General features: G+C 38.6%; 5 protein-coding genes across 6 annotated transcripts; 2 read left to right on the top strand and 3 right to left on the bottom strand.

The window, feature by feature from the left end:
• Positions 1-4667: 4667 nt before the first annotated feature.
• lwr (ubiquitin conjugating enzyme lesswright) lies at positions 4668-5629 on the bottom strand. The gene is made up of 4 exons (XM_088041591.1): positions 5367-5629; positions 5234-5317; positions 4922-5184; positions 4668-4874 (listed from the first exon to the last, which is right to left on the bottom strand). Exons 1-4 carry the CDS (start codon positions 5430-5432, stop codon positions 4805-4807), a joined length of 483 nt encoding a protein of 160 aa, XP_087897717.1. The 5' UTR covers positions 5433-5629; the 3' UTR covers positions 4668-4804.
• Positions 5630-5675: 46 nt separating this feature from the next.
• On the bottom strand, positions 5676-6394 carry LOC148172127 (uncharacterized). Of its 2 annotated transcripts, none has more exons than XM_088041589.1 (3): positions 6103-6394; positions 5912-6064; positions 5676-5866 (listed from the first exon to the last, which is right to left on the bottom strand). In XM_088041589.1, the coding sequence occupies exons 1-3, from the start codon at positions 6221-6223 to the stop codon at positions 5718-5720; spliced, it is 423 nt and encodes a 140-aa protein (XP_087897715.1). In that variant the 5' UTR covers positions 6224-6394; the 3' UTR covers positions 5676-5717. The 2 variants fall into 2 exon arrangements, with proteins under 2 accessions (XP_087897715.1, XP_087897716.1); XM_088041590.1 differs by having other exon boundaries at positions 5912-6038; positions 6103-6351.
• A 102-nt stretch (positions 6395-6496) lies between these two features.
• LOC148172128 (uncharacterized) lies at positions 6497-9707 on the top strand. Its single transcript, XM_088041588.1, has 3 exons — positions 6497-6900; positions 6956-7092; positions 9391-9707. Exons 1-3 carry the CDS (start codon positions 6741-6743, stop codon positions 9604-9606), a joined length of 513 nt encoding a protein of 170 aa, XP_087897714.1. The 5' UTR covers positions 6497-6740; the 3' UTR covers positions 9607-9707.
• A 2092-nt stretch (positions 9708-11799) lies between these two features.
• On the bottom strand, positions 11800-15896 carry LOC148172129 (uncharacterized). Its single transcript, XM_088041585.1, has 6 exons — positions 15785-15896; positions 15470-15552; positions 14836-15166; positions 14361-14712; positions 13700-14313; positions 11800-12079 (listed from the first exon to the last, which is right to left on the bottom strand). Exons 2-6 carry the CDS (start codon positions 15547-15549, stop codon positions 11867-11869), a joined length of 1590 nt encoding a protein of 529 aa, XP_087897711.1. The 5' UTR covers positions 15550-15552; positions 15785-15896; the 3' UTR covers positions 11800-11866.
• Positions 15897-15968: 72 nt separating this feature from the next.
• Positions 15969-21980, top strand: PolrMT (mitochondrial RNA polymerase). The gene is made up of 8 exons (XM_088041584.1): positions 15969-16209; positions 16256-16357; positions 16651-18860; positions 18908-19471; positions 19523-19902; positions 19954-20125; positions 20173-20264; positions 21825-21980. Exons 1-8 carry the CDS (start codon positions 16080-16082, stop codon positions 21952-21954), a joined length of 3780 nt encoding a protein of 1259 aa, XP_087897710.1. The 5' UTR covers positions 15969-16079; the 3' UTR covers positions 21955-21980.
• The last annotated feature ends 498 nt before the right edge of the window (positions 21981-22478 follow it).

A 22478-nucleotide genomic window follows, 5' to 3' on the forward strand; every position in this document is an offset into this window, starting at 1 on the left:
CTAGGCTTATTTTACGTCAGAAAAAGTGCTTAAAAGCTCAAAATTCGATAGTCGATTTTTTGCGAAAAAAAAATCCGACTCAATCGATAAAAAATTTTCATTTTTTTTATTTTTGACCATAACTCTTAAACCGTTTGTTTGATCGATTTCAAATTGAGCCAGTAGATAGATTTCGAGCTCCTCTTTCGAATGATATATAATACAAAGGTATTAAACGTCGTTTTTACAATAAAAATAGTGATTGAAAATCACCCCAAAATGACCACTTCCAAACAGTTTTTGGTCAATGCTTTCTTTATTTCGTAGGTAAACTCAATAAATTTCGACTCATTTTACGCAGAATCTCACGCTGAATCCAAATCTGGAATTTAAATTCAGATTTGACAACAAATAACTGAGTTATAGCCGTTTGAATTTTTGGGTTGTCGCCAGAGGGCCAAATTTTTGAAAGTTCAAAACAATTCGTGCTCGATATCTTGGAAACTATTTCAGATATTGAGATGCGGTTTGCGCTATCGTTTTTCTCACAATTTTTTACATAAGAAATAGTTTTTAGATTTTCCAATAGTCGAAATTTGCAAATTTTCGCGAAAATTCATGATTAAAACTATGCCAAACTTCTCATATCCATATCTCGCTTATTTTTTTAGAGTAAACTTGAGTTATTATACACCAGTGAACGCAGAATTTTACGCAGATTCCAAATCTGGGATTTAAATTCAGATACGGCTGCAAATAACCGAGTTATGGCTGATTAAAATATTGAAATGTTGATTTTCATTTTTTCTCATTTTTCCTTATTTTTAAAGTTAAATATCTCGGAAACTATTAGAGATATTGAGATGCGGTATGCGCCATCGTTTTTCTAGGCTCATTTTACGTCAGAAAAAGTGCTTAAAAGCCCAAAATTCGACAGTCGATTTTTCGCGAAAAAAAAATCCGACTGAATCGATGAAAATTTTTCAATTTTTTTAATATTGGTCATAACTCGTAAACTATTTGTTCGATAGATCTCAAATTTCGCCACTAGATAGCTTTTAAGCTCCTCTTTCGACCAATATATAATTCAATGCCATTAAACGTCGTTTTTATTTTGAAAACATTGATTGAAAATCACCCTTAAATGATGTTTCCAAAACAGTTTTTGGCCAATACCTTGTTTATTTATTGAGCAAACTCAACAAATTTGGGTCTCATTTTACGCAGAATTTTACGCTGAATCCAAAAATATGATAATTTTTTAAAATTTGTCAATAAATAACCGAGTTATGGCCGTTTGAAATTTTGGGTTGTCGCCAGAGGGCCAAATTTTCGAAGGTTCAAAACAATTCATGCTCGATATCTCGAAAACTATTTCAGATGTTGAGATGCGGTTTGCGCCATCGATTTTCTCACAATTTTTTACATAAGAAACAGTTCTTTGATTTTTCTACAGTTGAAATTTGCAAATTTTTGCAAAAATTCATGACTAAAACTATGCCAAACTTCTGATATCAATATCTCGCTTATTGTTAAGGGTAAACTCAAGTTATTATACATCAGTGTACGCAGAATTTTCCGCAGATTCCAAATCTGAGATCTAAATTTAGATCAGACAACAAATAACTGAGTTATGGCCGATCAAAGTTTCGGAAAGTTGTTTATCAATTTTTCTCATTTTTCGTAATTTTTAAAGTTAAATATCTCGGAAACAATTTGAAATATCGAGATGCGGTTTGCGCCATTCTTTTTTTCGGCTCATTTTACGTTAGAAAATGTTTTCAAAAGCCCAAAATTCGATAGTCAATTTTTCGCGAAAAAAAATTACGACTCAATCGATGAAAATTTTTCATTTTTTTTATTTTTGACCATAACTCGTAAACTATTTGTCCTATAGATCTCAAATTTGGCCAGGAGATAGATTTTGAGCTCCTCTTTCGACTGATGTATAATTCAATGCTATTAATCGTTGTTTTCATTTTGAAAACGTTGATTGAAAATCACTCTAAAATGATGTTTTCAAAACAGTTTTTGGCCAATACCTCGTTTATTTATTAATCAAACTCAACAAATTTGGGTCTCATTTTACGCAGAATGTCACGCTGAATCCAAAAACATGATAATTTTCACACTTCGTCAACAAATTACTGAGTTACGGTCGTTTGAATTTTTGGGTTGTCGCCAGAGGGCCAAATTTTTGAAGGTTCAAAACAATTCGTGCTCGATATCTTGGAAACTATTTCAGATATTGAGATGCGGTTTGCGCCATCGTTTTTCTCACAATTTTTTACATAAGAAATAGTTTTTAGATTTTGCAATAGTCGAAATTTGCAAATTTTCGCGAAAATTCATGATTAAAACTATGCCAAACTTCTCATATCGATATCTCGCTTATTTTTTTAGAGTAAACTTGAGTTATTATACATCAGTGAACGCAGAATTTTACGCAGATTCCAAATCTGGGATTTAAATTCAGATACGACTGCAAATAACCGAGTTATGGCTGATTAAAATATTGAAATGTTGATTTTCATTTTTTCTCATTTTTCCTTATTTTTAAAGTTAAATATCTCGGAAACTATTAGAGATATTGAGATGCGGTTTGCGCCATCGTTTTTCTAGGCTCATTTTACGTCAGAAAAAGTGCTTAAAAGCCCAAAATTCGATAGTCGATTTTTCGCGAAAAAAAAATCCGACTGAATCGATGAAAATTTTTCAATTTTTTTAATATTGGTCATAACTCGTAAACTATTTGTTCGATAGATCTCAAATTTCGCCACTAGATAGCTTTTAAGCTCCTCTTTCGACCAATATATAATTCAATGCCATTAAACGTCGTTTTTATTTTGAAAACATTGATTGAAAATCACCCTTAAATGATGTTTCCAAAACAGTTTTTGGTCAATACCTCGTTTATTTATTAAGCAAACTCAACAAATTTGGGTCTCATTTTACGCAGAATTTTACGCTGAATCCAAAACCATCAGAATTTTTCAATTTTTGTCAACAAATAACTGAGTTATGGTTGTTTGAAATTTTGGATTGTCGCCAGAGGGCCAAATTTTCGAAGGTTCAAAACAATTCATGCTCGATATCTCGAAAACTATTTCAGATGTTGAGATGCGGTTTGCGCCATCGTTTTTCTCACAATTTTTTACATAAGAAACAGTTCTTTGATTTTTCTACAGTTGAAATTTGCAGATTTTCGCAAAAATTCATGACTAATTTTTGATATCGATATCTCGCTTATTTTTTTGAGTAAGTTTAAGTTATTATACATCAGTGTACGCAGAATTTTCCGCAGATTCCAAATCTGGGATCTAAATTCAGATCAGACAACAAATAACTGAGTTATGGCCGATCAAAGTTTCGGAAAGTTCTTTTTCAATGTTGCTCATTTTTCGTAATTTTTAAAGTTAAATATCTCGGAAACAATTTGAGATATCGAGATGCGGTTTGCGCCATTCTTTTTTTCGGCTCATTTTACGTTAGAAAATGTTCTCAAAAGCCCAAAATTTGATAGTCGATTTTTCGCGAAAAAAAATTACGACTCAAACGATGAAAATTTTTCATTTTTTTTATTTTTGGCCATAACTCGTAAACTATTTGTCCTATAGATCTCAAATTTGGCCAGGAGATAGATTTTGAGCTCCTCTTTCGACTGATGTATAATTCAATGCTATTAATCGTTGTTTTCATTTTGAAAACGTTGATTGAAAATCACTCTAAAATGATGTTTTCAAAACAGTTTTTGGCCAATACCTCGTTTATTTATTGAGCAAACTCAACACATTTGGATCTCATTTTACGCAGAATGTCACGCTGAATCCAAAAACATGAGAATTTTTAATTTTCGTCAACAAATAACTGAGTTATGATCGTTTGAAATTTTGGGTTGTCGCCAGAGGCCCAAATTTTCGAAGGTTCGAAACAATTCATGCTCGATATCTCAGAAACCATTTCAGATATTGAGATGCGGTTTGTGCCATCGTTTTTCTCGCGATTTTTTACATAAGAAATAGTTCTTTGATTTTTCTATAGTTGAAATTTGCAAATTTTCGCAAAAATTCATGACTAAAACTAAGTTTCACCTCTGATATCGATATCTCGCTAATTTTTTAGAATAAACTTAAGTTATTATAGCTTATTTTACGCAAAATTGAATTTTAACCGCCATTTGCAAACTATTTGACCTACTCATCAGAAACTTGGACAGTTTAAAGACCTCACTCAAGCTGTTTTTTCAATTCATGTAAAGCCAAAGGTCTTAAACGTCGATTTTGCCCCAAAATTTGTTTTTTAAAATTACCCAAAAAAAACCTGAAAATATATATTGGTTAATATCTCATTTATTTGTGATACTGACTGTGCTCATTTAACGCAGAACTCGAAGTTAAATCCAAAACTGTGTTATTTTTTACGTACGACAACAAACACTAAATAAGAATCGATTGAAGATTTTAGTGGTCGCTAGAGAGCAAAAATTTTGAAGCTCAGGAGTATTTAGTGTTTAATACCTCTGGAACTACAACAGATAGAAAGATGAGGTCTTCTTCATCGTTTAATGCGATCTTACTTATGGGATTTCATCTCAAACGATGTAAAAAAAACTGAATTTTAACAAACAGACATGTCCACGCTCTAGCGGCTATTCTAATTAACTTTTTTTCAGTACAAAAAAAACAATCTAGGAAATAATATGTTTATTTAAAAATGTGCTATACATGAAGTGAACTAGGTAGATGTAATGAATAATAAAAACAGACATAAATAATTGTTATAATTGGAAAGCTGACAAAACATGAAATACAAAAAAATATGATTTCTACCACTCCTGTTGGCTCATGGCTCTGGCTTGAGCTCTAACTCTCTTCTCGTATTCTAAGCGGTTTTGACTGCAAAAAAGCCATTAATAAGAATTCAGAACTCTACAGGAAACTACCAGTAGATTGTGTAGGCTTCAGCTTGTGCAGGATCTTTAACATTGGGTTCATTTAGCAAGTCCTGGATTCCCAGCAGAATCTGTTTTATAGTGATAGCAGGTCTCCAGTCTTTTTCCTCATCTAACAATGACAAACAAACTGTTCCTGAAGGATAAACATTAGGATGGAATAGAGGAGGTTCAAACTTGCATTTTGGTGGAATGCTGGGATATTCATCCTTAAAAAGCATACGCAATTTGTAATTACCGCCCTCCCATGGTGTCTAAAACACAAAGTTAGTAAACAAATAGAGACAATCCGCCGAAACTTACGCCTTTTTTACCGGGGATCGAGCATTCCCAGTTCATTAGATTCAAGGAGCCATCGGGGTTCTTTGAGGGGCGCGCAACAAAGCCCTGGAACAACACATTAGAAATGGTGATATCATTCCCAGTGGAAACTTACAAAAGGGTGTTCTTTCCGCCAAGCTTTCCTTTCCTCGGCCAAACGAGCTGGTGCGATTCCAGACATCCTTCACACGCAAGGTTACAAGCAAAAAAAACGAAAATTTCAGTCAGTTATACCTAGAATTTACTCAGACTCTCAGAAACGTGCAACTTGAGGGGGTTAACGGGGCTGTACACTAATTTTCAAACGGGATCTAACGGCCCTCCGCTTCTCTGAAGTTGGCGGCTTGACAACTGACAACTGACAGACAAAGGAACTGCTGGAGCAGGGGAATTTCGCGCTGGCGACTTTGATAAAACAAGCGCGGTAAATTCAAACTCAGCGATTCAATTTATTCACGAAAAAAGATTAATCCATTGTTGATTGTGCCAGCATGATATCAGCAAACTTTTTCGCGCATTTCGTTTGGGGCTGTTCGTTGTTATTTCCAGTTTTGACTTCTCGGTCTTGAATCTTGGCGTTCTCTTGGTCGAAATCCTCTTGGATGAGCTTCAACGCTACGAAAGAAATTCAATTGGGGGTTGTAACCACAAGCAAATTACCCTGTTGCAAATCCAGGATGTCCATGTCCTGGTTCTGGATCATCCGGAGGCGTTCCTGGAACTTCTCCGCGAGTTTTTTTCTTTTGTAATCCCCTTCGATCTCCTGTTTCGTCCTCGGGATTCTTATCTTGACGCAACAACAGATTAAAATGACTAGAATTCGTTAGTGTCCGCTCAGTGTCTTTGCTTACCGATGGCGGTGAGACCGGAAAAGCAGAAGAACATGACATGCCAATTCCGGAAACCATTGAAGGCAGCTTTTTCAATCCAGGGCTCGTTGGCGTCGTTCGGGTTCGCATAGAACGTGGCCATGATGAAGATTGGCAATAATTGGAACGAGGGGTGGTTTTGTGGCCGCTCCCAGTAACACACCTATTAATTTACACATGGAGCTAATCGAATGTGGTTTTGACCCGACGCAATCCCATCGATTTTACGAGAAAATTGATGAATTTGAGAGACAAGGAGTGGGATTTTTCGAATCAGCGCGTAAATTGGAAAATTTGAATTTTGCGGGGAATATAGTGGCGTGCTGTGGACAGAAGTGTGAATTTGAAATTGGCGCGCGGGGGTCGCGCCCGGTCGATGTCAGCCGATCGGCGCCGAAGTGTCAGATCCGACCCGCTCACACTGCGGCAAGTCTCCTGTAACCTTTTTAATTTTCTTCTGGAACTGTACAAAACCAATGTCCCCGATGTTCTGCTCATGATAATAATGAATCCAGCGCAACCGATAAGTGTTTCAGTGGTGTTCGATCGTCCAGATTGCTTGTGAGTGCCGTAAAAAACAAACGTTCAAACTGGCGACCGACAGTGACAGCAAGTCAAACATGGCTTCTTCGGCGAGAATTATCCAGAGTAATTCCGCCTGGTTTCAGAAGAAGATCAATTTGAGGCCGCAACACAGAGGCGTGCATCTGGTGACGGAGGAAATCCTGAGACAGGTGCCCGAGCTGTCGCAGTTCGCCATGGGGCTGTGTCATGTACAGAGTAAGTGCACGTTGATGTTAAGGTTAATTTACGACGCGTGGGGGCTCTTTTCTAGTCTTGCACACCAGCGCCAGTTTGGCACTCAATGAGAGTTGGGATCCGGACGTTAGGGACGATATGGAGATGATGTTGAATAAGATTGTGCCCGAGGGGCTGCCTTATCGGCACTCGTGCGAAGGCCCCGACGATATGGTGAGTGCTACGCCCCGATCAACTGAGGAGGTGGCGAAGGTGCAGCTTGTTATTGTATTCAACAATTTGCCCATTTAATTAATTTAATTGCCGTTTCATGTCCTTGAATTACATTCACACTTTCAGATCATGCATATGATGTCACTTTATGACCATTTTTAATTCATTCTGGCTATTTTACCGGAAAATGGAAAGAAAGTCGGTGACTATGGTACGCATTTTTGCAACTGGTGAGACAAGGCTCTTTTTCAACCCAACCAAAATAACTAAATCTTAACAAAATGGGCTTTTTTAGGGCTTTTATTTGCTTATTTGTCTATTGTGGTGTTCACTAAAAAACAGGTTATTCAAATTTCGCGCCTTACGTCTCTAAAAGTGTAGGTGGGTGTGATAATTCGCCTTGGACTGAACGTCACACTGGCTCAAATGTGAGGTTGGTTTCCACCTTAAAAACACTAGTCAACAAATGGAATGTCATTTCTAAAATTATTCAAAACACAAAGCCCGTTCTGCTCCATCAGGTCAGGACTTGGAGATGTTTGTAAAATACGTTTTTTTAGTACTCCGCGTTTACTTTTGTTTTTTTCAGTTTTGTTTAAGTCCTCCCAGAATCATGAAAAGTTATTAAGTAATAGTTTTTGCCAAGATATTTGAGAAAAACTGATGAAAATGTCGACAAACGAACGGTTTTTAAAAGCTTAAAAACTCCTAAATTGGTTCTTTGATTTTTTTATTATAATACGTCATTATAAAGGTTGAGATCTCTGCTTTCTAATGCTGTGTTAAACAAGTTATTTTCTCTTGCCATTTAGAAGTTAGATGGCAAAGAATATGGAGGGATTTTTAGAAAGAAATTTATGTTTTGTTAACTTTTGAAGATTTTGTAAAAATGTTACTTTGAATGCATGAAATTGTAGTTTTTCGATAAATCTCGCGTTTCTAAACGTTCAGAGTGGAAGATCATTGATCAAAAGTTGGTCGAGTTTTTTATAATTTTGATAAATTTGAAGACTTTTTCGTGTCAAAATAAATATTTTTTTTGCCCCAGATAAAATTTTCGTAGAATTGATTGTATTTTCATCGGTTAACTGCCCGGAAAAATGAAGATGCCTTTTCATTTTGTCTTCATTTTCCAACAGATTGGAGAGTATTTGTGTTAAATTGTTATTCACTGCGTTTCCCAGAAAATTCTAAACAATTTCTTTTAAAGAATTTCAGCTTTTAATTGTTTTGGCCCAAAAGCAGACTAAGAACTTTTCTAAAATGTATTATTCTGGTCTGCGTTAGCCTTAAAGTTGTTTTAAAACTCAATATGTGTAGAAATTGGGATTTTTTTAAGCAATGCCAATGCTTTTTTATGAAATCGTCAAAAAATAACAATATGTTGATGTTTTTAAAAACTTCTGAAGGTTTTTTTGTCTTGTAACTTCTAAACAATAAGAGATAGCAATGCATTTGTCAGTTCGTCAAACAGGCAAGATCTCAATCTTTTTAATGATGCATTATAATAAATAATCGATGCAATAATTTTTGAGTTATATGCAAAATTGCACATAAAAATCACTAAAAACAGGGTTTGTTACGAACATGAGGCCAGTTTTTCAAAAATATCTTTGAAAGTGCAAGGTGTTTCTAGTATCAAGGGTGGTTATGAAATGTCAAAGAAAGTTGCCGCTCATTACAAATGTGAGTTTAGATTTTTCCTAAATCATGGAGCAAAGTAAGTTCTGAAGAAAAAACTGTTCTAATTGTGGTTTGAAATCTAAAAATCATCAATTTGGACACAAAACCGTAACTGAAATGTCGTTGACGTATAAATAATTTTCAAAATAGTTATATTCACTATGAAAACAAAGCGGCAAAATAGTGCATAACAGAAATTCCAAAGCCACCCTTGATGCTAGAAACATTTATAAACACCTTGTATTTATAGTTTGTTGGAAAGCTGCCACACTGTCGAGCAATCCCATAACTTTGCAAGTTTTCAAGAAAAAGCGAAGAAAATAAATTTTTGTACAGTAGAACCTCAAAAAAATTTTTCAAGAATATCACTGAATCCGGCCCTGATGGAGCAAACCGGACTTTCCCCAACTTTTTTTGCAAAATTTGTTGACTGGTGAACTTCAAGGCGCGAATTTTGAATTAAAACGTCGACTAGCATTTTGTTTTTCTAATCCGCTGCATGTAAAACTGAAATGGGCCAACATAATAGTTTCGGTTGTGAGCGTTTTTATTGAACACTCTGTATTTCTGTTTATGTGGCGTCTCTCGGCATTATCTGATACGTTTTTCTTTTAGCCGGCCCATGTGAAGGCGTGCTTCCTGGGCTCGTCGCTGACCATTCCGATAACCGAGGGCAAATTGAACCTAGGGACGTGGCAGGGCGTCTGGCTGTGCGAACACAGGGACCACGCGGGCTCACGTAAACTGCTCATAACCTTAAACGGGTGTCTGCGCGACGCCACGTGCACCCCCTTGTCCCCCGTCAGCCCAATGGCCAGCACGAGCAGTTAGGGAAAACACTCGGGTCATTCATTGTCCAAACATTGAATGACTCGAGTGCCTAAAAACATAAACTTAAATGAATTGCAACCAAACTATTACCAAGCGAAAAAGGATTTAAAAAAAAATCACCAAAAAAATTATAATACAACCTTCAGCTACGAGCTAGTGTCACGCACAGACTTAAAAAATATTAAACTTACGACAATATGTACATAGCTGTATATTACGGTATGTCCTCTCGGTTTTTATTGATAGGGTGATTCAAAAAAAAAATATAGGCGGTTACGTAATTGTTTTAGGTGCTGTGCGTTTAGTTTTTTTCTATTTTTATTATTAAGAGTTGATTTGTGCAAACCGAACAAGTTTTTGGGAGTGTCGTTGGTGAGTCTACATTGTTCCTTCTGTTTTTATTGTAATAAGAAAAAACGAGTTTGTTGACCGGCAAGGAGGTGGCGATTTCGAGCGGGGAACCCTGAAGATGGACGCAATACACGGCAGAAACAGACCCTGATTCAATTGCCTTACCGAGCCACAATCACACTACACAGTTGGAAAAAAAACCGTACGATCGAAAAAATCGCGTTCGAGTAGGCCGCGGACCTACTAGACTCCGTTTTTTGGTCGTAAAAGCGCCCCCCACACACTGTGACAATAAACGAACCCGTCTTTCGTTCTTCGTCGCTCGTTTCCGCTCGAGATCGCCGCTTTTCCTTCGTCCTAAGTGTACATAATAACATTACGGGTTGTAAATAATGTGTGTTGTTACGGACTGATGCTGTCTGTCTTCCTCCCTTTTAGCAATATCCAATTAGTCTGTTTCCCTCGTCCCGATCCACTTTTGTTTTTGTTATTAACCAATCGGCATACAACGAGCGTTTTTTGTTTCGCTTTTTCAGTTGCTACTGTGACATACAGGGTACGTAAATTGATAGTTCCGTTGCGTGTGTGCGACACGCGCGCCCTCTGGATGATCGTCCGTTCACTTTATATGTGGCACGTTGTTATTTACACGATTTTTTCCGGATATTCACAATTGGGGTGAGCCGAATTCGCGTCACGACTCGAGGCATCTTATTGTTGAATGCATGTTACTTTATATATTTTATTTTATTACATAGTTTTACACACTTTGTTTTTCTTTCTCTCCTTTTCAACTCCTGCAACTAGTCAACCAACTGTCTCACTAGTGTAGATAGATCAACACAACAACAAGAAAAATGCAAATTGTTGAAAGATATTGTTTAAAACAACTTTTTGAATTTAGATAGATTTTAGGGGTGTAAAACGGGGCGCAGTCGAGGGGGCGGCGACTACCTTTCGTTTCGTAGATTCGACATATCAACAGAAACGTCCATGCAATAATCGTTTGTTTCGATCCACGTGTACTTCTCCGGCCATTTCGGATAGCGCGATCGCGCCCCCTTGCCGCGCCCCCATACAATAGGCTGTTGTTACCGGCAAAAATACGGCTCGATTTGCGCAATAACCGCTTGGAATTCCAGATTTTTTCGTTGTAAAAAGAAACTTGAGTTGTACCCATCCGTCCTAATCGTGTAAGTATTAAATCGTGAACGTGTGGCTGAGTGAATCTACGCCTACGATAACATAGCTGTATTTTTGCCTTTTCGTCTATTAAACAAAGCTCGATTCTGATCGAAATAAATGAAAGGTGGGTTTATAAATAGTTCACTGCCACTATATGCAACTTGTAAATATTTGTTTAAATTTCGTTCGTTTGTTTTCTTGATCATTATATTTGATTAGTGTTTTACTTTGCTCACAGATTTGACGATAATCGACTTGATAAAACAAACGACCTAAATTCCTAAATTTGTAAATAAAATTTCATAGATTTAAGGATATACAGAGAATTTAATAAATAATTGCATATCATGATATGAAAATGAGGCCCTTTCCGAGTTCCCCGATCCGGTCCTGCGTTCCCACCAACCCGGTACTAATCATACGAAATATATTTTCATAATGTGTGCAATTAAAACTATTTTGAAAAAAATTAAGAAAATCTGTGAGTAAATCAAAATATACTGATCTGATGTACGTACTGAGTACCAATTTGAGGGTGTGGAAGATTTTAAATCTGTAGGGTTGGCTGCATTGCAGTCAATCTCGCATTCTATATTGTACCTAGGCGCATAATTTGCATAAATGAAATAAATATAAATATTCACAAAGTGACCGGACTGTTATTCCATCGCTCGCATTTATTTCTACTAAAACACAAAACTAAACCTAACACATTTAAACTCCTTCATTTGGTCGAGTCTTCAATTTTGTGTGGACCCGGTCCTGCGTCTGAGTTGATCTTCTCTCGCACCGTCTTGTAAGTCGAACGCATTTCATCCAGGGCCTTACCCAGCCCAGATTTGATCTGATTAAATTCGTGAGTTACCAAAGACAGTTTCCCGAGGAGGAAGTTCAAGTTTTCGTCCACTTCCGTGATCCTGCTAGTAATCGTACCAACCTAAAATCAAATTTCACAGCCACGTGAATTTTTTCATGTGTACGTATAGTTCGTCCAACGATCAAGTGCGGTTATAGCTTTGACGTTTTATAAAAAAAATTGTAATCCCATAAAGTTTGTACATATTTTAAATTTTAGTTTCAGTATTTGTTATGGTTGCAATTTGAGGTCGTAGAAAAAGTATAATATGTAACACGTGTAAAAATCTCTCTAGGCGTTCGTTTAGTCAAACACTCGCTACGCTCGTGTCTAAAGTGGAGTTTATACCACTAGTTTTGCAAGAGAGTAATTATAATTTCTATAAAGTTGGTATTCCATATTTTAGTTTCAAGAAAAACTATAGTATGTAACAAACTCGTACTTTAAGCACTCGCTCCGCTCGTGCCTAAACAGACGTTATATAATGTAGTATTTTGTACTGTAGTATATTTTTGTAGAAAAAATGTAGCATGTAACGCGTGTATAAAGTTTTGTAAATATTTGTTTTATTTAACACTCGAGGCTCGTGCCCCATAGAACTCATCTTTACAGTGGATTTTTTACCATTAGTTATTCAAGATAATAATTCTTTGATTTTGAAAATTTTATAATTTCCATAAAGTTGGTATGTTATATTTTAGTTTCAATAATTTATTATAGTAGCAATTTGAGGTCGTAGGAAAAGTATAGTATGTAACACATTTATAAACTACTCTAGGAACTCGAACTTTAAACACTTGTGTTTAAATGGACTCGTAACTAAAGAGACATTTATAAAACTTGTTACATAATATACTATTTTTAACTGTAATATATTTCAGTTTTAATTATTAAAAAATATAGTATGTAACACGTGTATAAACTCCTTTAGACGTTCGTTTTATTACACACGTCTTTGATAAAATTCGTGTCAAAAGTGGCGTTTATACTAGTTATGCAAGATATTAATTCTTTGATTATAAAAATTTTGTAATTTCCATAAAGTTGGTATTTCAAAAATTTGTTTCAATATTTATTACGGTTGCAATTCGAGAATGAAGAAAAAGTATAGTATGTTACTCGTACTTTAAACACTCGCATCTCTCGTGCCTAAATGGACTCGTGACTAAAGAGACGTTTATAAAACTTGTTACATAATATACTGTTTTTTACTGTAATATATTTCAGTTTGAATTACATATTATGGTTTTAATTGGGGGTCGTAGAAAAAATGTAGTATGTAACACGTGTATAACGGTCTATAGAGGTTTGTTTTATTAAACACTCGCTACGCTCGTGCCCGATAGAACTCTGAAGTGGAGTTTAAACCCCTAGTTACATAATTAGTATATTAAAACTCCGAGTTTTATAAGGCAAATTTTAAGATACGAATCTAAGTTTATAAAGGATGAGTGCCATAATGGCCTTATGAACGATTTTTTTATACTATTTTTGCCTAATTTGTGTTGTAACAGAGCTATTTCCTCATTCAGTTTGAGTGCCTAAATAGAGTTTCGACTCCGAATGCGTTAATAGTTTTGTTTCCATAATAACTATTTAAAATACAAATTGGGAAAACAACATAAATAAATATAAAAAAACATAGAACATTTAAAAGTCAAAGCCGTAACCGTACTAGATCGCTGGACGAACTCTACTTACTTTTCCTTTCATGTTGTCCATAACATTGAGCGACCCGTTCACGTACTGATCGGTCTGATTCTGCAACCGATTCAGAGTATCAGCACTCGCACTCATCTGCTGGTGCATAATTCCAATCTGCCTCCAAACTTGATCGATCTCCTGCCCGATCTTCGCAGTCAAATTCGCCAAAGCTCCAGTATCTTCATCCAAAACCGACATTTCGAAGGTATCAAACCGTTCGCTGATCGCCGCGTTGACATCCTTAGAACTCGCTTTAATTAACTGTTGCATTTCCGCGATGACCTGGTGGACGCCGTACTCTACACGTCTCTTCGTATCCAAGACGCTATCAGCGGTTTGTACCATCACTTGTTCGACTTTTCCTAAGTTCTCGATTTCGCGCCGAAGTTTCTCAGAGCTGCCATCGAACTTCTCTCCTAGAGAGTTGACGGTGGTGGCGATGGCAGTCATGGAGTTGGTAACGTCGCGGTGGTTGGCAGCGACGTCTTCGCGGAGTTTGTTAAGATTGGCGGGTTCGGTGGAGTTTTGATCCCCGAGGTGGTTTATTTTAGAAGTGAGGGATTTCACGTCGGAGAGGACTTCCTCCACGTGGCTCTTCTGGACCTCCAAAGCTATAAAAATTTCGATTATTTTCACGATTAAAGTACCGCGCGGTTACCTTGGAGGAAACTCGTGTGCCAGTCGCCCTTCTGGTCCTGGAGGTTCTCAGGAACGGAGGGCACGCGATTGTTATACTCGGCTAACTTATTTTCGTACTTTTCCAAGAGCTCTTCGCTGGTGGTCAAGTGGCGTTTTACTTTGTCGAGGTTTTCCGAGGACTTGTTGCTAATGTCGCGGATGTTCTTATTTTGTTCCTTGATTTGGGAAAGGTTTCCCTCTAGGGATTTTATATTATGCGTGACTTTCTCGAGTTTGTCGCTAAGGTCCTTCTGGACTTTCTCGAGATCTTCCTTGGTTATTATGGGGGCGATGGTGAGTTCCGGCGGAGGGAGCGGTTTAACGTCCGCGAGCTAAAAGAAGTGAAATGCACAAGTCAATCTTTGTTGCCTGCAGTTAATGTAATCAATTTACTTCAACCCGTTTATTTTCCACCGCGTCTAGACTAAAGGAAAATAAACGTGCCGCTTCATTACCTTTTCGATGATGTCGTTCTTTAGCTTGTCGACAATGACCGGTAAGTTCTTTTGAATGTCCTCCACCGCATCGAAAGTCTTCTGGAATTGAATCCTCTCCCTCTCATCTTTCTGCATTAAAATGGTTTCGACCGCGGCGAGCCTCTGATCTAGTCTACTGATAGTCCCTTTGAAAGGTTCCAACAACTTGATCCTTTTATCAATAGAAATAAGGCCTTTCTTCAGTTGCTCCCCCAACACCCTCTCCCTGTATTCATGCCTTTCTAGTTTATCTTCAGTGGCTCGAACAACGTTGACCACTTGAAGAATAGCGTCACGGATGTCTTCATTTCTAGAAAAATTGAAATGAACCGCCTGTAAAACGCGCCTCTTTATCGCCCCATAAACCCACATAAATCATGTGTGCATCTTGTGCAGTCCAGATGCGAAAGCTCAGGGATTATAAATAAACTTCAGTTCGTTTACCCGAAGCAGGAGGAGGTTTTGACAAGTTTTTCTAGAGATACCGAGACTTGAGAAAACAAAATCGCGCTTTCATTCGTTTGAACCTGTCCCAACGTCATCAATCATTTTTTGTGCCCCTTTTAAGTGGTTGCTTCTCTCTCAAGACACTTGAACTATTTTGGGTACTCACGTGACCGTGCTTCTTCCAACAGCTGCTGTTGGTCCGGAAGTGGTCGCAACGATGACGAAAACCACAAAAAAAGCGCGCATCGTCTACAAACACAAATCAATTAATGGCGAGAACAAATTTCAATTATTTGCGATAAGTCTTGTATCTCTGACCCGACGACCTCTTCGCCAAGGTTGCGGAATTCTTCCTAGAACTGTTTTTTTTTGTCGGGAAATAGCAGATGCTAAATTACGGTGGCGCCTGGTGAAGTTTTTTTTGCGCGGCGAGATAAAAGACGTGACTTTTTTTTTAATTAAACGATTAAATTTCACTCACCAGATGTAAACAAGACGGTAAAAAGCCACTGAAGTTCTTCTTGTTGCCTTGTTGAAGGGCACAAGAAGACTGAAGAGTGCAATTATTCAAAAATAGTACAAAACCACCCTTTGGAACGACACTAGCGACATCTCCTCGAAAAAACGCGAATTAATTACAGTTCCCTGTAACAGCGCCCTCTACGAATCACCAAACTTATGTAATAAATATGGCGATGTGACCGCACGTGAAATTAGAATTCCAAGTTTTTTCTACTTTTTCTACTAGTTGAAGACTTTTTTGACTAAACGAAACAATGTACAGACTCTTAAACGTGAGCTTAAGTTCTTTACGACGATTCCCAGGGGTGTCATCGGGTTTTACCAGTGAAAATGTCAATTTTAAGGTTAGGGAAACTTTGCTAAGACAGGACGATTACTGCATAGGTGAGTGCTCCCTTGCTAATGACGCCGGCTGAAAGTGTATTTTTAGAGTGTTTGCGTAATCAGTCGACAAAAAGTAATCCCAATCTGGTGCAGAACAAAGTGCGGAAGCGAGCGAAATCCAAAAAGCCTTATTATGACTTGTTAGTGGGTAAGTTTGGGGGCGATTTTAAGGGGTTAGACAGTAATGTAAGACGTTCGAAGTTTGACGCAAAGATGGAGATCATTCACGTCTGGTTATTGTCAACATGCTGATAAATTGGGGACAATCTAAATGTGCTTTGACTTCCTTGTTTAAGTTTCTTCTTATCGCTCGGAATTGTGTAGATAGTCATTCAATTTGTTGACTTTATTTTTGCTTGTCAAACAAACACTTTGGGGCCACAAAATCAATGCTATGATAGATTTACAGCTTGTTGTAAATTGACCCCCTTTCCGTTGCAGTCACCGACTCGAAAACCAAGCAAAAGAAAGCTTCAATAAAGAACCTAACATGGGACGACCTCAAACTCCTCGCCACAACCAACCTCAACCTCAGCGAACTCCACAAACTCAAAACCCTCTCGAAAAACAACGAACACGTTCAAGAACACACCTACAACAACCTCGCGGTAATAGAAGACGTATCGCCACCTGAACCTGACGTGGTAACTGAAGAAACAAGAACTGTAACCATCAACAAAATCCCAAGTCAAATTGAAATCCCCATTGAATCCTCGGAGGATATCTTGGATTCGATACCGAAAATCGACTCTCTTCAACCGGAGGTCATCGATGAAGCTTCCGAGATCCAGGATCTTGTTGACTTAGAGCCGGAGACGGAAGTAAAGAGTGACTTAAGTAAACAAGCGCGACTTGTGGTAGCTAATAGGATTTTAGCCTCATACTTGGAGATGTGTTCGAATTTAAAAAACCCTTCTCGGGGGTTGAATGCGTTGGTTTTTCACAACGCGCGCGCGTCGAAAGGGAAGGACACCGCTTTCGCCCCGATTAAAAACATCAAAGTCTATAACGCCGTCTTGAAAGGATTTGCGGCGAAAGGAGATGTCGTCCGATTGGAGGAAGTCTTGGAGATGGCAAAGAAGGAGAACGTCAAGTTAAACATGCAGAGTTACATCACAATTTTGGAAGGCTACGGGAGGGCGAACATCCAAGACCACTACCTCAAACAGATCCGAATCTACGCGAACGAAGCGATTAGTAACGGGTACCACTTTGACAAGATGTTGAATTGGGGGACTTTCCTCAACGACGAACGGGAAGTTGTCTTACAAACCATGCAAAAATGCGACCCTGATTACGTTCCAAGGTACTACAAACCCCACGTGCAATACAAAAACGAGCTAGTCGATGTTTTGAATGATCGCATCCAATTTAAACCCCCAGAAATTGCCCAGAGTGGTACCCCTGGAATCTTCACCCCCAGTTCCATGAGCGAGGCTATTAAAAGACAGCTCACGTTGGAGAAAAACGGGTACCTTGAAGTAAAAAGCGTGGAAAATAAAGGAAAAGTCGCTCCAGAGGTGTTTAAATACCGCGAAATTATGGACGAGCACATCAAAAATTGGGAGGAAACGGCAGCTAAGGCGTTTAATCGAGATCTGAGCGCTCTGGCGGCTCAGAGGAGTCCTTTGAATTATGAGCCCTTCATGAGATGCATTCCTTTGAAAGACTTCGTGACGATTATTGTAAGTGAGGCGAAACAAATCGCTGAAGGCTCCGAGACTTATAGTCCTACAGTAAACCAACTGTACAGGGAGTTGGGGCATAAAGTCTACGCGCGATTTAAGATGCTCCGAAAACAAAAAACGGGGGTTTTAGACAAGGTGACTTCGATCCATTCGAAATACTGTGAAAGCTACGCGCATCAGCACGCCCAACTCGAGGTCGTACCAACAGAACCGCAATTTTTCAACCCCCGACAACAGTGGCAATGGATTGAGTATGGTCTGAAAGGGAGTGGGGCCACCCTGACTATGGACCACCGCTCTTGGACCCCTACAACCCTTCAAACCATCGGAAAGTTCCTATATAGAATAGTCATGCACGACTTGAAAGTTGACGTGAACGCCATGAAGCTCAACAGCAAGCATAAGAACCAACATCCGGCGTTTTACACAGTGTTCAGAACCCAAGGAAGAATCCTCAAAGAGGAAGTTAAACCACATCCGGTGTTGTCGCGGTTATTCCGTGCGTCCATGCCGGAAACACTGTCTTTCCCGGCTTACGAATTACCGATGATTTGTCCCCCAGTTCCGTGGACTTCTATTGATAACGGGGGCTACTTGGTGGCTCCATGCGACGTCGTTAGGTTACCCCCACAGGCCACCTCTCAGAAACAGAGATTGTACCACGCCGAGCACCAGCAACTGTACCCGCCTTTGGATGCTTTGAACCAGCTGGCGGCGGTTCCGTGGAAGGTCAATAACGCCATTTTGGACGTCATCTTGGAGGTGTTTAACAAGGGCGGTTCTTCGAAATTGGACGTCCCAGAACACCCTTCGTCACTCCCAAAGCCGGCGTCGCTCAGTAACGAGATGGACAAGGGCGAAAAGTTTAAAATCTTCCGCCAGAAGCTACAATATCGGCGCAAAAAAGCCGAGATGTACTCTTTGTGGTGCGACTGTCTCTACCGCCTGTCTTTAGCCAACCACGTGAGTACCTCACCCAACTAAAGTCAAGTTTTTTATTCTTCCTTCAGTACAGAGACGACGTCTTCTGGTTACCCCACAACATGGACTTCCGCGGCCGCGTCTACCCCGTCCCTCCTCACTTGAACCATCTAGGCTCAGATCTGGCTCGATCAATGCTAGTTTTCGCGGAATCGCGACCTCTTGGAAGCGACGGCCTTAACTGGCTCAAACTCCATTTAATTAACTTGACAGGTTTGAAAAAACGCGACTCTGTCGATGATCGATTAGCATACGCTGATGTCATCATGCCCGACATTCTCGACTCTGCCGATAACCCCCTCACTGGCAAACGCTGGTGGGCCGAATCCGAAGAGCCCTGGCAAACCTTAGCATGTTGCATGGAGATCGCCAACGCACTTAGATCCGGAGACCCCGAAAACTACCACTCCCATTTCCCCGTCCATCAAGACGGCAGTTGCAACGGTTTGCAACACTACGCAGCTCTAGGTAGAGACTCTGCGGGGGCGTACAGTGTCAACTTGTGCCCCTCGCAAGTCCCTCAAGACGTTTACAGTGCGGTGGTACTGCTAGTCGAGCAGCAGCGACTGGTAGATGCGGCGAACGGAAACGAGGTGAATATAATCGCCGGTTGAGTAGAACCGTGCGTGATGGTTTTTCTCCAGGTTGCGAAGGCTCTTCATGGTTTTGTTAAACGGAAGGTGATCAAACAGACCATCATGACTACGGTGTACGGCGTTACGAGATTTGGAGCTCGACTGCAGATCGCGCGACAGTTGAAAGACATCGATGAGTTCCCGAAGGACTTGGTTTGGGGAGCATCGTCGTATCTTACCGGACGTACTTTCGACTCGTTGCGATCGATGTTTACCTCGACTAGAGAAATTCAAGACTGGTTTACCGACTGCGCTCGGCTGATTTCAGCGAGTGGCCACCACGTAGAGTGGGTTACCCCGATGGGGTTGCCTATTGTACAACCCTACATTAGGTATAGGAGTATGGGGAATGCCATGGTGTACAAACCGTACCATATGGACCAGTTTGAGTAAGTCCGATCGATGGGTTAGCTACCATGAGTGCTACAGGGTGGTTTTAGGAAACCGAACGTTATGAAACAGAAGAACGCTTTTCCTCCAAACTTTATACATTCGTTGGATTCTAGTCACATGATGCTGACGTCGTTGTATTGCGAACGCGCTGGCATCACTTTTGTTTCCGTGCACGACTGCTATTGGACGCACCCTTCGACCGTACATATTATGAATAAAGTACGTTTTTGTTGTTTCTTAGCTTCAAGCTCATTTTCTCGTTTCAGATTTGTAGAGAGCAATTCGTAGCGCTGCATTCTTTGCCCATTTTAGAGAATCTTTCCTTGTTTTTGACTGAGAAATACAGCTTTGATAAGAGGTAAGCGAGCGCAGCGAGCCATCCTACATACAGATCCATGAAATCGTCTCTAATTTTAAAGATGCAAATGATTGATCAAGCTACATCATCTGGCACAAAAATTTGTTTTTTATCGCCATTAGCTTGGCGTCGCGACGCCTTAAAAGTGTAATGTTTGGCGATTTTAGAGAAACTTTCTAATTCAATTTTTTTTAACATAACTATGTCAAAATATCACGGTTTTGTTTTTAAATCTTATGCAATTTGTGTTAAAAATTTGTGAGAAAACGCTGTTTTATTAAGTAAAGTCATGATTGAAACACTTGCAACCTACATTTACACCAAATTCATTTCATTCATTCGTATGAAAGTTAATTTTGATTAAAGCGAGCGTGTTTCGCTTTTTGGACACTATAAGTCTTAACTTTTGTTACAATATAAATCGATCTAAAGGATAGTTGACATTTGTCACACAAGATATTGACAGTTTGGTGTAAACGTAGTTCTAATTATGACATTATGAATTTGGAAGCTAACTTGATAAGAGCATATTCTGCTTACATTTTAAAAACAATTTGCATAAAATCTAAAATAACAACTGAGATACAATGACGACCAAAATAATGTGGTACAGCTCTTGAACGACATTGAAATACAGACCAAAAGCGTACAATTTGAACTACAATACATAGCCATCAGAACTACTATAACACTGACGGGCAAAAGAAACTGGTTCGCTTTTTTTTTTCATTTGTTTTAATAATATTATTGTGAACTCTACCGTAATAATCATGCCTACTTGAAAGCCATACGTACACAACTAAATTTTTGAGAATATGGGATTCAAGATTTGTACCAGTTTTTTGCACTTACTGTACCAAGTAGGCAATATGTAGTACGTTATAGTAACTACTAAAAATGGACACGTAATAATTTATTAGCCTACAAGGGATAATCTGTGCCTACAATGTAAAGGTTTTTTGTAAATTGTGGATGCATTGAAAAGTAAAAGAAAATGTGCAAACAAATCACTGTATAAATAGTCTAAAGTACAGCTTGCTCATTGTTATCAGCCCACTCTCCTGTGTCAGTTTTCGGAAATTCTTGGATGTAAATCAGGCTTTCAATTCTTTTGCGAAAAAATTAGGGTAAAATTGTAACAATTTTTGAGGTTAACACGTTGTCAAAGTTGGCTGAACATCTCAAACTAATATTAATTAATAAAAGATTTGTTCCAAAAGAGAGATTTAAATAAGGATTTGAAAAAGTGGCGTAGGTCGATTAGCTTCTTCGCATGTCACAGTTGCTACCAACTGCTACAGATTAAAATTGCTAGGAGCTGCTGCCAACTTTACTTTTTAATGAGTGGACCGATGGTAATGAACTCTAGTATACAACTGTAAGCATGCATCAATGTCATTTTTATCTTTTGTTTTATTAATATCATTGTTAAGCCTACAATAATAATTATCATTATGCCTACTTTAAAAGCCAGTGTTACACAGCCCAATTTTTGAAAAAAAATTGACTTGCTCTTTATTTTAACCGCTAATGTATTTTTAACAAATTTGCTTGTTTTAGTGATATTGTCGGGGACGGATCGACCAGTGATTTAACCAAAACTAAACTCAACCGAGTGCTCCGAAAACTACCAAAAACGGGCGATTTTGACATCAACCAGGTTCTAAATTCTGTATACTTTTTCAGTTAAGTGTAAAATAAAGTGATATTTCTTTATATTGTGTTTTTTTATCCCGAGGCAGCTTGAAAACGAGGTGCATGGAGAACATTCTAGAAGTTCCTGTCAGATCCGCTTCGGCTAGTTTCTTTTTTGCATGGTATTTTTATTTATAAATGCTGAGCACCGGAAGACGCGAATTTATCGATTGCATTGTTGAATTGATTACTGCAAAGTAAAATCATTGCAATAAAATGATAAAGAATATTTATGGGTCATCAGGCCAGATAACGCGAATTTTGGGCGGATTTATTAAAGATGAATAAATTTGCGGATCTGTCGCAGAGAAACCGGAGGATATTTTCTTAAGTCGTTAGCACAATGGAATGCAAAGAGAAAAGCGGTTGCAATCAGAGCTACATAATCACACGAAATTGCGAGTTTTCCGAATAAACGAATTCAATTGTGATGATAAACCTTGAGATTTTTTATTTACATTTTTTTGTTTTATAACTACCACGTGATTTCACAAAGCGTCAAAGGAGGCTTTGGAATTC

The sequence above is a fragment of the Gnatocerus cornutus genome, chromosome 7 (assembly GCF_029298725.1).
Source record: "Gnatocerus cornutus isolate USDA-ARS CGAHR chromosome 7, icGnaCorn1.1, whole genome shotgun sequence".
NCBI lineage: Eukaryota > Metazoa > Arthropoda > Insecta > Coleoptera > Tenebrionidae > Gnatocerus > Gnatocerus cornutus.

Excerpts from the sequence above, each read along its gene's own strand:
- lwr (XM_088041591.1), bottom strand. The coding sequence starts at position 5,432 with ATGTCTGGAATCGCACCAGCTCGTTTGGCCGAGGAAAGGAAAGCTTGG. Across the intron at positions 5,318-5,366 it reads GGCGGAAAGAACACCCTTTT|GGCTTTGTTGCGCGCCCCTC; the intron begins GTAAGTTTCCAC and ends GTGTTGTTCCAG. Across the intron at positions 5,185-5,233 it reads CGATCCCCGGTAAAAAAGGC|ACACCATGGGAGGGCGGTAA; the intron begins GTAAGTTTCGGC and ends TTTGTGTTTTAG.
- LOC148172128 (XM_088041588.1), top strand. The coding sequence starts at position 6,741 with ATGGCTTCTTCGGCGAGAATTATCCAGAGTAATTCCGCCTGGTTTCAG. Across the intron at positions 6,901-6,955 it reads GGGGCTGTGTCATGTACAGA|TCTTGCACACCAGCGCCAGT; the intron begins GTAAGTGCACGT and ends GCTCTTTTCTAG. Across the intron at positions 7,093-9,390 it reads GCGAAGGCCCCGACGATATG|CCGGCCCATGTGAAGGCGTG; the intron begins GTGAGTGCTACG and ends TTTTTCTTTTAG.
- LOC148172129 (XM_088041585.1), bottom strand. The coding sequence starts at position 15,549 with ATGCGCGCTTTTTTTGTGGTTTTCGTCATCGTTGCGACCACTTCCGGA. Across the intron at positions 14,314-14,360 it reads GCACACGAGTTTCCTCCAAG|CTTTGGAGGTCCAGAAGAGC; the intron begins GTAACCGCGCGG and ends AAATTTTTATAG. Across the intron at positions 12,080-13,699 it reads TGGACAACATGAAAGGAAAA|GTTGGTACGATTACTAGCAG; the intron begins GTAAGTAGAGTT and ends ATTTGATTTTAG.
- PolrMT (XM_088041584.1), top strand. The coding sequence starts at position 16,080 with ATGTACAGACTCTTAAACGTGAGCTTAAGTTCTTTACGACGATTCCCA. Across the intron at positions 16,210-16,255 it reads ACAGGACGATTACTGCATAG|AGTGTTTGCGTAATCAGTCG; the intron begins GTGAGTGCTCCC and ends GTGTATTTTTAG. Across the intron at positions 18,861-18,907 it reads GCCTGTCTTTAGCCAACCAC|TACAGAGACGACGTCTTCTG; the intron begins GTGAGTACCTCA and ends TTCTTCCTTCAG.
- LOC148172127 (XM_088041589.1), bottom strand. The coding sequence starts at position 6,223 with ATGGCCACGTTCTATGCGAACCCGAACGACGCCAACGAGCCCTGGATT. Across the intron at positions 6,065-6,102 it reads TTCCGGTCTCACCGCCATCG|TCATTTTAATCTGTTGTTGC; the intron begins GTAAGCAAAGAC and ends AACGAATTCTAG. Across the intron at positions 5,867-5,911 it reads CATCCTGGATTTGCAACAGG|CGTTGAAGCTCATCCAAGAG; the intron begins GTAATTTGCTTG and ends TTTCTTTCGTAG.